General features: G+C 32.3%; 1 protein-coding gene across 2 annotated transcripts in view; it reads left to right on the top strand.

Moving 5' to 3' along the window:
* Positions 1–548: 548 nt before the first annotated feature.
* LOC112742099 (1-aminocyclopropane-1-carboxylate oxidase homolog 1) overlaps positions 549–13927 on the top strand; it is a 32773-nt gene continuing 19394 nt past the window's right edge. The window contains exons 1-3 of one of the 2 annotated variants that reach the window (XM_025791342.3): positions 549–1398; positions 2907–3228; positions 5453–5822. In XM_025791342.3, the coding sequence (XP_025647127.1) occupies positions 863–1398; positions 2907–3228; positions 5453–5506 (912 nt within the window). In that variant the 5' untranslated portion in view covers positions 549–862 and the 3' untranslated portion in view covers positions 5507–5822. Of the gene's footprint in view, positions 1399–2906; positions 3229–5452; positions 5823–13927 lie in introns of those variants that run through there. The other variant, XM_025791341.3, reaches the window with a different exon arrangement.

The following is a 13927-nucleotide window of genomic DNA, read 5'->3' on the forward strand; positions in this document are numbered from 1 at the left end:
AAATTTATCAAATTCAAGACGAGTAAAAAATTATGATTTATCACACCTCTAAACCCAAATTTACCTTGGTTTCAGATATTACCTCATAATAATTTTTTTCTTAGATTCTTCGTAATATCTAGCACGTCGCGTAGACAATACAACACACGAACATAAAATTAATCAGGTAACAAGTACTTTGCTCTTCTAACTAATGATATCATTTCACGTCCAAATAAAGAATGAAAAATAAATTCTTACCGGAAGATCTTATCCCATTGACAGAACCCGAAGTCGTGCGAAGTTAATGGATTCCCAATAACAAGATCTGGATCCAGCTGGTTCAATTTTATAAAAAAAAATACACGTCATAGGTTTAGATAGTTTATCGTTTTATTCCTAGATTTGAAATAATGTAATCTTCCGAGAAATTTATCTTATATTTATCGTAATGCGTCTATTTTAATTCATCCCTCAAAGCTATTGACTAGCTGAGAAGTGAGGACCATACACTCGCACCCGATTTGGATTATTATAAAAGGATTATTATAAAAGTTTGACTTCGGGGAAACATCCATTTATATAACTAGCCAGAAAATATCACGTTTTTATTATGTCTCAGAAAGTCGTTCCTTTAGTTTCACATTCATATTCAAGTTTCGTTCATCGATGCCGGGAAAAAATTATCCATATTTTCCGCGTGTGAAAATTACCCCATTGGTTCCGTGATTTGATTTTGGTCTTCCCTCTTTTTTAATCAAATAATCCGCTATCTTCGTTGACAATTTGATTTACTCTTCTCTTTATTTTGCTTTCTTCTTCGAGAGAGTCAAGTAGTCACCAAAAGAAAAAAAAAGGCCTGTTTTGCTTGTTTCAGCTTGACATGGATTTGCAAATAACAAAGGAAACAGAGTCATCAGACACTAAAGATTCCACTTATGACAGAGAAGCTGAGATAAAAGAATTTGATGAATCAAAATCAGGAGTTAAAGGTCTGGTGGATTCCGGAGTGAAGAAAGTTCCACGCATGTTCCATTGCGGTGAACGACTATCGGTAGCCGGCGTCGAAAACTCGGCAAGCGACTCAAGATTAAGCGTTCCCATTATAGACCTCAGAGGACCGCACAAAGAAACAGTTACTGAAATTCAAAGCGCATGCCGCGAGTGGGGGTTCTTCCAGGTGATCAACCATGGGATTCCTGTCAGTGTTTTGGATGAGATGATTGATGGAATCCGTAGGTTTCATGAACAAGACACTGATATAAGGAAGCAATTTTACGGCAGAGATACTACGAAGAAAGTTATGTATTACTCCAATACAAGCCTCTACAGGGACAAATTTGCTAATTGGAGAGATACTGTTGGGTTCTCCATGGCTCCTGATATACCTAAAGCGGAAGAATTGCCTGCTGTATGCAGGTAATGACTATAATTGGGTGATATCGTCGTTTTCAGTTTTTGCTTTCATAGTTTATCTAGTTTTGATATAGTGACGGTTAACTATTCAAAATAAAAATTTCAAGTTACCAACACACTTAGATTTTAGCTGAGAATCTGAGATTATTTGTTAAGATGTTAGTGTTTGTTTGAATGTTATTAATTTTTTTTTTTTTTTGGTGATAAGTGTACAAATTTTTAATAATAAAAATTAAATATTAAAAAAATAAAAAATATTTTTTTTAAGAAGTTATAATTTATTTTTTTTAAATTTTAAAAAATATTTTATATATAATAAATAAATAAATAAATAAATATTTTTATATTATATTCAAACATAATTGATAAATAAAAAAAATTGTAAAAGATATTCAAATATAAAATTATTTTTATTTTTTTAAAAAATATTTTAAAAAAAAGATAATTCAAATTTTTTTTTCAAAAGTCAAACAAGTCTTAATATAGTAGAACTGAGAATTTATCAAATTAAACTGAAATAAAATGAAATGATTTAAAGTATAAATTCATCAAATCCTTTACTTTTGATAGAATTTGATTTGTTAAAAATTTAAAAAGTTATTTTTACCCCTTACGTATTATTACTATAAAAGAGAAGATTTAAAAAAGAGAATGAGTGGAGGACTGGAGCTGGTCTAGCAAAAGTCTAACGTACTGTAATTTGTGGTAATAAAAAACTATGTAATAAAAAGGATAACAATAAAAATTAAGTTATTATATCTAGTTTTAAATTAAATTAATTTAAATCTTATATAATTAATTTTAAATAAAATAATTGGTTTCCAATATAATTTATTTTAAATTAAATTCTAAAGATACTTTATTCCGAATACGCTCTATAGGTTTTACTACATTTATTAAAAAAAACTTCAAAAATTTTTATTTAAGATATTTATTACCGAAACTCATATTTATTGTATTAAAAGTAACAAAAATTTTATTCGGAGAAACTTTAATTGATGTTTATTAGAAGTACGATTTTACATATATTAATCACCGGGCATAACGTATAGGTTACTGGTATATACAAAGAATTCTTGTGTAACATATTATACTAAGCAAGCAACAAGAACTACCTTTATTCCCTCTATCAAAAAATAATTCTCTTCTTTGGAATACATCTGAATATAAAAAGGACAGCTATTTGTAGACAGGCATAAAAATTATTGTGAAATGATTGCACGGAAAGATTTCAATAATTAAAAGAATAAAATACAAGATCAGAACAAACTATTCTCACAAAATTAAAAAAAGGATAAAGTCTGGTTTTTCATTTAATATTTAAAGATAAAATTGATATAAATTAAAATTAAGAATATTTATAAATTTTTTCAAAAATATTAGAGGCAAAAGGTAGATTTAATCTTAAAAGAATCGTACACAATGCTATTCATGACTGTGATATTTAATAATAATTACTTTTTTTATACTAAACAAATTATTAAAAAGTTGTTAAATTTGAGGTCTTGCAGAGACATTTTGTTGGAATATTCAAAGAGAATAAAAGCATTGGGGTCTACAATTTTTGAGTTATTGTCGGAGGCTCTTGGCCTTAAGCAAACTTACCTGAAAGAATTGGGTTGCTCTAAGGGAATTTTTATTCAAGGTCATTACTATCCAGCATGCCCCGAACCTGAACTTACTTTGGGCACTACTAAGCACACGGATGCTTCCTTCCTCACTATACTCCTTCAAGACCAACTTGGAGGCCTTCAAGTTCTTCATGAGAATCAATGGTTGAATGTTCCTCCTGTGCATGGAGCTCTTGTTATAAACGTAGGAGATTTCCTGCAAGTGAGTATTTTCGCATTATCATCATCATCTATTGTCATTATTACTATTACTAATTATTATTGTTATTGTGATTGTTATTTTAGCTGTGATTTCAAGTGACTGTTGTTTTGTTATTTTAATAACTAAATAAACCAATTACAAAATATGTAAGAGTAGAAACAAGTTAGGCTAGATTCAGGCTTCATTCTTGATATGTCAAGTATGCAATAAAATTTGTTGGTTTGCAACTTACTAGAGATTATTTATTAAGTACTAAATTTGGTTTGTTGACAAAACTGACCTAGCTAAAAATCTATTAAAAGGTCTGATGATTTAACGAAAAATTAAAAAATATATATAAAATAAATAAATAATCAATTAAAATAAAAATATTAAATATATTTTAAAAACTGTATATGTAATTAAAAAAACAAATAGTCTAATGGATAAAAGTCTTTAAATAAAATAAATTATATAAGTTTAAATTCTTACTATTATATTTTTTAATATAAAATTGTAAGAAAATTATGTATGATATATTTTAACAGGTCTAAACTAATCTGACAGGTTAAATAAGTTATTTCATAAGTCTGAGCATGACCTATTAAAATATTTAGATTTTTAAAATAGGATGAGTCTAGAGTTATTTTTTTTAAGTTAGGTCAGTCCAGATAAAACACAATTCAGTCTATAAACCATTAGCAGGGCACCTGGCCTTCTTTAAGCCCTACAACTATGGTCGATCATCACATGACTTTGCATGACCATGTGACAGCCTAAACTGTACTATTTTAGTTCAAAAAGGTATATTGCATAATCAATAGTGAATACAAAATTCTAAATCTTAGTTGTATATTAAATTTTAACTTTTAAACTTTGAATTCTAGTCGTATAAAAATAATATGTTAAACTAAAATATTAATTAATATTAATAAAAGGTGTTTGACTAGTCATTTTTCTAATTTAAATATGAAGGATGTTAGAGAGATAATAGAATATATTGTTTTTAACAAATAATTTGTCAACAATATTTAAAATTATAAGTTAAAAATATGTTATTAGATTGTTAGACTAATAATTATAATAATAGTTAATAATTAAAAATAATAAATTATACTAATTCTTGACCTTTTCTCTTTAAATATTACATAAATTGTAATGTAAACATACACAAAGACTTGTTTATAAATCATGCATATCGATCATTTATATAAAGTTCCAATTGAGTCAAAAGAATTTATTACAGTCGATGATGGAGTTGTCAAAAATACAAATTTGCTTCTGTCTTCTTTAAATAATTCTACTCTAATTTTTTAAATGTTTTAGAAAGCATCTAATAAAAAAAAATTGCTTATCATATTAATATGAATTTACTTAACTTATGCCTTAAGAGCATATGTTAAGAATATAATGATAAAAAAATTTAAAGTTTTTAATGTATTCAATACATTAAAAATGTTAAAAAAGTTTATTTTTTTTTAATAATTTTAGTCAAATATTTATTTTTATAGTGTTTTTAAAATGTATCATTAGGACATAAATTAACAAATTCCATATAATAATAGTTTACAAATAGTTAAAGTACAATACCCAAGTTTTAAAACCTTAAAAAGATATGTCAATCCCACACTTTTTGAAATTGTGGTCATCTGTGAAACTAAAAACTAATTTCGTATAATGAAAAGAAAATTGAGAAGCTATAAATTTGTGAATTAGAAGATTGATAACTTTATTGGAACAGCGGGAGAAACATTTCTAGCCTGGAAAAAAGACCTTAGTCTCGAAGTTATTGCAGCTGAAAATTATTATATGGCTAAAGATAAAAGACATATCTAATAACTCTTTATGGAGATTGATGAGTGTTCACTTAAGCTATTCAGGTAATGAAAAGGCTTAAACAATTCGAAGTGATTTCATCAATTATTCAATAACTATCCGAAAATGTCATTGTTTTTGGAGACTTTAATGCCATTGTGAATCAACAAGAGAAGATAGTAGGAGGACTTAAATCATGGGTTGTGATGTCTGATTTTACTATTTTTATTGATGAAAATAGATTAATGAACTTTGGTATGGTAGGGAGACTATTCACATAGTCAAATAAAAGAAAGGGTTCGAAACATATTGCTAAGAGATTGGACAGAATGCTCACTTTATGGGGCTAGTTGAATATCTATCCTACTATTTCAGTGATTAGATTTTTAGAAAATAAGTCTGATCATGTGTCACTCCTCTTGGATACTAGTCCTCAAATGGAGATGTCCAAGAGAAGATTCAAATTCCAAAAGCATTGGTGTAGAATGAAAGAAATAAAGAATATTATCACTGCTCTCCAGGGTTCAAGGTTTGAAGGTTCAACAATGTTTACTCTTGCGTAGAAAATGAAGATGTGTCATCATCAATTAGTTCTTTGGCAATAGTCATCTAAATTCAATTCTAAAAAGGAGATTGAGAACCTCCTTAATAGGATTGAGGCAGCAAAATTTATTATTTTTAGCAAATAATTTGTCACCAATATTTAACTTTACGGGCTAAAAGTATGTTATTAGATTGTTAGACTAAAAAAATTGTAATAATAACTAAAAGTACTGATTAAAAATAATAAATTATGCTAATCTTTGAGATTTTTTCCTTAAATATCACACAAATTATAATGTAAGCATACACAGAGACTTGTTTATAAGTTATGCATATCATTGATAATTTGTGTGAAGTTCGAATTGAGTCAAAAGAATTTATTATACGTCGATGGAGTTGTCAAAAACACAAAATTGCTTCTCTCTTCTTTAAATAACTCTACTCTAGTTTTGTAAATGTTTTAGAAAACATCTAATACGAAAACAAAATATAAATTACGTATTATATTAATATGAATTTACTTAACTTATGCCTTAAGAGCATATGTTAAGAATATAATAATAAAAAAACTTTGAAGTTTGCAATGTATTCTATATATTAAAAATGTAAATAAAGTTAATTTTTTAATAACTTTTCGTCAAATATTTTTTTTTATAGTACTTTTAAAATGTATTCTTAGGACATAAATTAGCAAATTCTATATAATAATAGTTTACAAATAGTTAAAATACAATACCCAAGTTTAAAAACTTTAAAGAGATATGTCAATCTTATTCTCCTGAAATTGTGTTCATCTGTGAAACTAAAAACTAATCTCGCATAGTGAAAAGAAAATTGAGAAGCTGTAAATTTGTGAATTGGAAGATTAATAACCTGATTGGGACAGCGGGAGAAATGCTTCTAGCCTGAAAGAAGACCTTAATCTCGAAGTTATTGCAGCTGAAAATTATTATATCGCTATAAAGGTAAACGACGCATCTAGTAACTCTTTATAGGGATTGATGGTATTTATTTAAGCTGTTCGGATAATGAAAGGCTTAAACAATTCGAAGAGATTTCAGGAATTATTTAACATCTACCCAAAAATGTCATTATTTTCAGAGACTTTAATGCCATTGTGAATCAACAAGAAAAGATGGGAGGAGAACTTAAATCATGGGCTGTGATGTCTGATTTTACTAATTTTATTGATGAAAATGGATTAATGGACTTCGGCATGGTAGGTAGACCATTCATATGGTCATATAAAAGAAGGGGCGGGTTCAAAGCATATTGACGAGAGATTGGATAGAATGCTCGCTTTAGAGGGATAGTTGAATATCTATCCTACTACTTCATTGATTAAATTTTTGGAAAATGAGTCTGAGCATGTGCCAATCCTCTTGGATACTAGTCCTCAAATAGAGAAGTCCACGAAAAAATTCAAGTTCCAAAAGCATTTGTGTAAAATAGAGGAAATAAGGAATATTATCACTGCTTCCTGGGGTTCAAGGTTTGAGGGTTCAACAATGTTTATTCTTTCATAGAAAATGAAGATGGGTCATCATCAATTAGTTCTTTGGCAATAGTCATCCAAATTCAATTCTAAAAATGAGATTGAGAACCTCCTCAATAGGATTGAGGCTCTCAAAGAATCAGGCATTAATGGCAGAGACCAACTAAATGAGTCGGAAAAGGAACTTAAAGTAGCTTATTCCAGAGAAGAGAGCTATTGAAAAGACAAATCAAGAGTAAAAAGGTTAAAGGAGGGTGACAAAAACATTAAATTCTTCCATCAACCCTACCAATTACGGACTTGGAAAAATAAAATCTGAAAATTGAAAAAGAATTATGGAAGTTATACCACCACTCATGGCGAGATTGCTATGGTTGTTAAGGACACTACAAGAAAACGTTGAGTACTGTCAGATTTACCGGCAGAATAATGAAAATAATCCGCCGGTAAATTGATTACCATCGAATTTTGCATTAGATTGTATTTGATGGTATAAACCTCTCCGGTAAATGTTTATCGGCGGATTATTTTTTCGGCGGTAACTTCCGGCGAAATTACTAGCAGAATACGAGGTTTAAGTAACGGCCATCTGATGCCGATGACCATCAAAATTTTTTCGACGGTAGATGTGGCTCCAAACGTTGAAACTTTGTGCTTGATTACTATTGGATTTATCCCTCGAAAAATCCAATGGTAGCTCTAATTTTTTTTATTTTTTTAAGAAAACCTTGAAACATCGTTATCGTCAAAAATTTCTGATGGTGAATCTGACTGAAACGACAATTTTTTTGTAATTTTATTTTTCAATCTATAATGGATCCTAAAAATTAATAATTTATAGTCAATTCCTGGTAATAAAAGTATAAATTAGTAATTTATCTGAAAAAAGTGATTTATACATGGTCTAAAAGATCAAACATACAGTATAAAAATATGAATGAAATAAAGAAATACATAAGATAGAACTAAGGCTAGCGCTAGCATGCGTTGTAATTATATGATCTGACTAAAATAAGGTTTAAGTATAGAACAAGCTAGTTAAACTATATTTAGGATAACCTTATTTAGATTCATCATCTTCTTCCTCTGGCTCATCATCCTCCTTTTCTGAGGTAATTTTCCAATCATCGAACTCATCTTTTTCTTCTTTGTCTCCATCGACCCCCTCTTCTTCTTAAAGATCATCGTCCTCTAGTGGTAGTGTGTCGTCATCTACCTGGCCAATGATGTCATCATCCATAACAGCCGACCTAAGGGTGATCGGACCACCGATGTAAACCACCATTTTTGAAGGAGTTAGGTCATAAACATGGTAAGGTTGTTGACCCTCTACCCCATCATACTCGATGCGACCTCTTGGCTTAGTTTTAACCACAATATCCCAACTAGACCTGCATGATCCCGGATAAAGCAAATAGTATACCTGTCGTGCATTTTGAGGTAGAATAATAGTGCTTATATTTTCTGGTTACATTTACTTCAGTGATATTGTAGTCCTTATGCGTTCGTGTTTTCCATCGTGAACTTTGATCATACCATTCACATTTAAATACGCACACCTTGTACGCAGTGCAACAAAAAAACTCTAATTAAATTATATTGTGTAACACACCATACCAATAAGCATGACCAATGCCTGGATCCCACAAACCCAGACTCCTGTATTATCTATTTTCTCTCCCACCGATTGTAAAGAATGCAACTGATATCCATTAACACTGTATATTAGGTAGCTTGTGCCCTTATTCATTGGGTTTCAACTAAGTGTAACTAGTTTCTAATCTGTTGTGTCAGATAGAGAGACACTAATGTATTCTCAGAACCAATGCGAAAAATTGTTCATTGATGTATCAAGATTTGTTTTCTAGAATAACCTATGATACAATATGATAAATAACAAAGTTTCAGTGTACTGAAGTTTTGGTTAGATGAGGAAGTTATTATCTTACTAATTGTAATATTTACGAAGACTTAAAAAACTCACCTTAGATAGGGTGAATTCTGGTCACAGTTAAGCAACACATGCAGATGCATGATACAAGAATTTATACCGGTTCGAAATTTCACAAAATATTTCCGTTGTTAGTATAGTCCAAACCGATAGTCAATTCTCAAATCAAATTTAGATAGTGGTTTTGTCACGAGTACAAACCCCAATAAAAATTAACCAAAGTATTTAGACTCCGGGTCCTCTCACAAGTAATTGTAATGAAGTGGTCAATTATTGGCTATAAAAGAACAAGGGGTTTGATTGGTAAAAGGGGTAAGAATTTAAATGGGCAAGAAAAGTAAGTCAAACAAGCAATTAAAGAGAGCAATTAATAAAGAGAGAGACATTCATGACAAGGGTTAAGATCATAGGCTTTCCATCCTAGTCACTAATAACGATGATTAACAAGAATTTATCCTATTTCGTCATCTCCAACGTTGAAAGAAGGTGTAAGTTATCTTCCATGAGAGAAAGTCAAACAAGACTAGCTAATCTCAATCCAAATGTCCTAATCAACTCACTAAGTGAATTAGCAAAAGATTTGAGTTAATGGAAATAATACTAGCTAACAACTCTAGATCACCGACATGAGTCGGGTATTCATGACTCAAGATTACCTAATTACTCTTTCCAAGCCAAGAATGCTCAAAATCTACTCTAACATCCAACCAAGCATTTTGTCAAACACTTGGAAGGTATAAAAGGAAAGCATAATAAATGTGCAAGAATAATAAATCTACCAACTACCAATTGCAAGAAAACTAAATTCACAACTCAAATCAACAATAAAAGAACATCAAACATCCAATTGCATTAAAGTAGATTCAAATCCAACATGAACATTCCTAAACATAAAAGATGGTATAGAAAGAAAATTAACATCACAACTAAGAGAATGAAAGTGTAGAAGCAAGAAATTGTAAAGGAAACAAGATGAAAACATGAAATTGAACCTAGATCTAAGAGAGATTAACCTAACCTAACCTAATTCTAGAGAGAAGAGGGAGCTTCTCTCTCTATAAACTACACTACATGATGCTAAGCTACCAACAATTGCTCCCCCTTTGCTCAATCTTCAATTCTACATCAAATACCCTCAGAAACGAGCTGGATTTGGGCCTAGGCAGCTCAAAAATTGCCCCCAGTGATTTCACTTTATGTGGGTCACGTGCCGAACGTAACGCGTGCGCGTGCTTGACGCGTGCACGTCGCTGGCAAAAGCTCTACTCATGCGTACGCGTGCGCGTGGCTTGCAAATCCTCAAGTGAACTTTGAACTTTGAGGGCATTTTTGTGCCCCCAGTGATTTCACTTTTTCACACATTCATGCATTCTATTTTTGGTTACCACTCATATGCATTGATTTTTATTGAACTTTGAACTTTAGGGCATTTTTGTCCCCTTTTTATTGCTTTTCTTTCTTTTCTTTTTCTTTTTCTTTTTTTTATATATTTTTTTATTATATATATATATTTTTTCCTCAATAAACAAAAGTACCAATACATATGGTATTACATTTGATTAACACATGAGTATGTACCCAATTTCCATGATTTTCAACAATGATACAAAAATACACTTTTATCTCTATCCAATGTTCCCAACTCTCCCAAAATTAAATAATGAACACTCTCACTAGTCTAAGCTAATCAAAGATCCACACAAAAGACATTTATTATTTTTCATTTAGGTTTGTGATGTGCTACGATTAAGAACAAATGGGTTAAGCATAGGCTCAAAATTGGCTAACAATGGAAGATGAAAGGTAGGCTATTTGGGTAAGTGAGCTATTTGAAACAATGGCCTCAATCATATAAGTGCGTGTATACACAAAATAATGGAAATAAAGAATCAAACAAATTAAGGATTACAATCATAGAAAGAGAATAATGCACACAAGAATGAAAGTAAGTGGTTATATGATGTAATCACACAATTAGGCTCAAGTCTCACATGCTTGTGTTCTTAGCTCAAAAATCATGTTCCACAATATGTAGTTCAAGCAAGTTCTAAATTTTTTTTTCCAATCAATTGGGGTGCCCTATAGATAAAAATCCTTGGAGAATCTCATTATTTGACTAAGCTTATTGTGTATATGTATGCAAAATAAGAGAATGCAACTGAAAATCCTAAAAGACCTAAAAATGAAATGCAAAAGTGTTGGGATTAGAAACTTGTCACCCAAAAGCGCCGAATGGTCGGACGACCTCCCCACACTTAAAAGTTTGCACCGTCCTCGGTGCACTAAAAATGAGCAAGGGGGTACGGCGACTTTCCGAGTTGCCACTTTCAGTTGGTGGGTCAACTGATTGCTGCGTGTTCTTCCTCCCGCTTCTGTTTTTGCTTATAATGACTCCTCCATAAAAAATAGAAAGGAGAATAGTAAGAAAAGTAAATGCAAAAGCAAGGAAGCATAAATTGTTGGAATTAGGTAAATCACTAGAATGAAGTGAGTGACCCAATGTGTGACATTAATGAACCGAGTGTGTGGGTTCTAAGATGCATGCGGTTTAGAACACACACACTAGCATAAAAAGAACTATGTCACAATTACACCAAAAAGGAACATGCACTTCACTCACCCTAGTGTGCTTGAGATGCTCTAAACTTGCAGTTAAGACAACCAAACAAGCAATAAAGAAGCATGAAAGCATTCAAGCCAAAGACATAAGGATGCATATAATCAAGAAGCACAATGCATTAAGATAAATGCACATCATCCATCGAGAGATTGCCTAATTCAAAGAAAAGGGTTCAAATCATATGGTGGCCAAATCATGCAATTCAAAAAGGTTTAAAAACTTGAAGGCAAAATCATATGTACTTGGCGTTCACAAAATTAGGCATTAGGAGCTCAAGACCAAGTAATTATTATAACCTCAACAATAGAGTCCAACAATGAAGATTAACAACAATGATGTTATACTAACATTGCATCAATAATCAGCAGCAAAAGATGGTAAACAAGATGAATATTCCAACACTTATAATAAAAAAGAGAAGATGAAATGAAAACCAAACTAACTAAACTATCAATTAACTAACTAAAAGAAATGGTTATAAATGGTGTTTGGAAGCGTTAGATGATAGAAAGAGAAGGGAAAGAGAGGAGAAGAAGAAAGTAGAAGGAAAGAAATGGAAAGAAGAGAATAAAAGAAGATGATTGAGAAAAGATGCCCACGCGTACGCATCTGTCATGCGTGCGCGTGGAGTGGTGAAATGGGAGCGACGCGTACGCGCGAGTCACGCGTGCGCGTCGATGGGTTATTTTGAGAGCGATGCATATGCATCCTGTACGCGTACACGTGGGTAGCCTTGCGCGAAAGGCACAAAATGCGCACAGTGCAGGCACAACTCTCGGGAAAATGGCTTGGAGGTGAGAAATTTGCATCCACGCGTACGCGTGCGCGTGGATGGTTGAAAATGCTTGATTCACGCGTATGCGTCATGCACGCGTGCGCGTGAGTTGGTGCCCTGTTGTTCAAAATTTTTCAGGTTTTTGCACCAAATCAAGCTTTCCAAACCTCCAAACAACTACCAAAACACCATAAAACCTTATTCAACATATTAAACTACCAACTAAACTCAACAAACCAATAAAAACATGAAATTAAGCTAATATTACCAATATTTACAAAAGGAAAAATGATACCATGGTGGGGTGTCTCCCACCTAGCACTTTTGATTATTGTCCTTAAGTTAGACATTTAGTGGGGGTCCTTGCTATGGTGGTTTATGCTTGAATTTATCCTTGAATCCCCACCAATGTTTGCATCTCCAATGTCCACCGGGATCCCAAATTAGGCGCATAAAGCCTTCAAATAAGCTTAAGTAAACGACAAAGCCCCAAGAGTTTTGATTGTTGAAATGGATTCTGGGGTCCCAAACCTTGTTCTTGCACCCATCTTTCCATTGACTACCATAGTTAAATTTGGGTGACAAGGCTTGTGAATTCTCAATTGAGCATCCAAACATTCTCCTAGGCCATTGCAATTTGGTTCTACACCAACCATTGCTATTCAACTTCGAGCATGTAACCATCATGAACTTAGAGGGATGTCTCCAACCACTACACAACTCTCTCCTACTCTCAACTCCACAAAGGGCTCTAAGTTGACTATCATTTTCAAGCAAACCATATTCAAGTGAGAAGGTAAAGCTTAGGGATAAGAATTTTACCCACTTGAATGTTGTGTAGGATGGTGGTGACTTAGGAAGGGGACCTCCCACACTTAGCCAATGCGAGATCCATTCCCTTGTGGTCTTCCTTTGCAACTTCCACCTCTTTGCAAGCTTCTTTAAATTCAATTCCTTGCTCACCAACTTCTTCTATACACCCTTCATTGCTCAAACCATGTGTCGGAGGTTGTGCATGGTCCTCCTTGTCATCAATTTCATAACACAATGAGGTAGGTTCATCAATTTCAAAAGACACATTAGTTGGTGTGAAATCATCTTTAATGATGGAGCTTGCTTCTTGCTCAACCTCTTCCTCTTGGTACCTTCCTTATAATTCAATCTTTTCTTCATTGCTTACCAAGGGTATGGGAGGTGAGGTATCTTCTTCCTTAATCTCTATGTCAAGCCCAACAGGGCAGGATTCAATTGTACATAAGAATTCATCAATGATTGAATCTATCTCTTGATCAACCTCTTCAAAGTTTTCCACCATGATAGGCCTTGGAGGTTGTACACCCTCCTTAATATCAATATCAAGCTTCTTGGAAGAGGGCTCTATGATTCTATACTCCCATGGACTTCCAACATCTCCTAGATCTTCAACCACTTCTTCCGACTCAATTATCTCAACTTTCTCCCCTTGTAACAATTCTTGCTTCAACTCATCTTCTCCACCTTGAAGCTCCAAACTCACTCCCT

Source organism: Arachis hypogaea, chromosome 14 (genome assembly GCF_003086295.3).
Source record: "Arachis hypogaea cultivar Tifrunner chromosome 14, arahy.Tifrunner.gnm2.J5K5, whole genome shotgun sequence".
Taxonomy (NCBI): domain Eukaryota; kingdom Viridiplantae; phylum Streptophyta; class Magnoliopsida; order Fabales; family Fabaceae; genus Arachis; species Arachis hypogaea.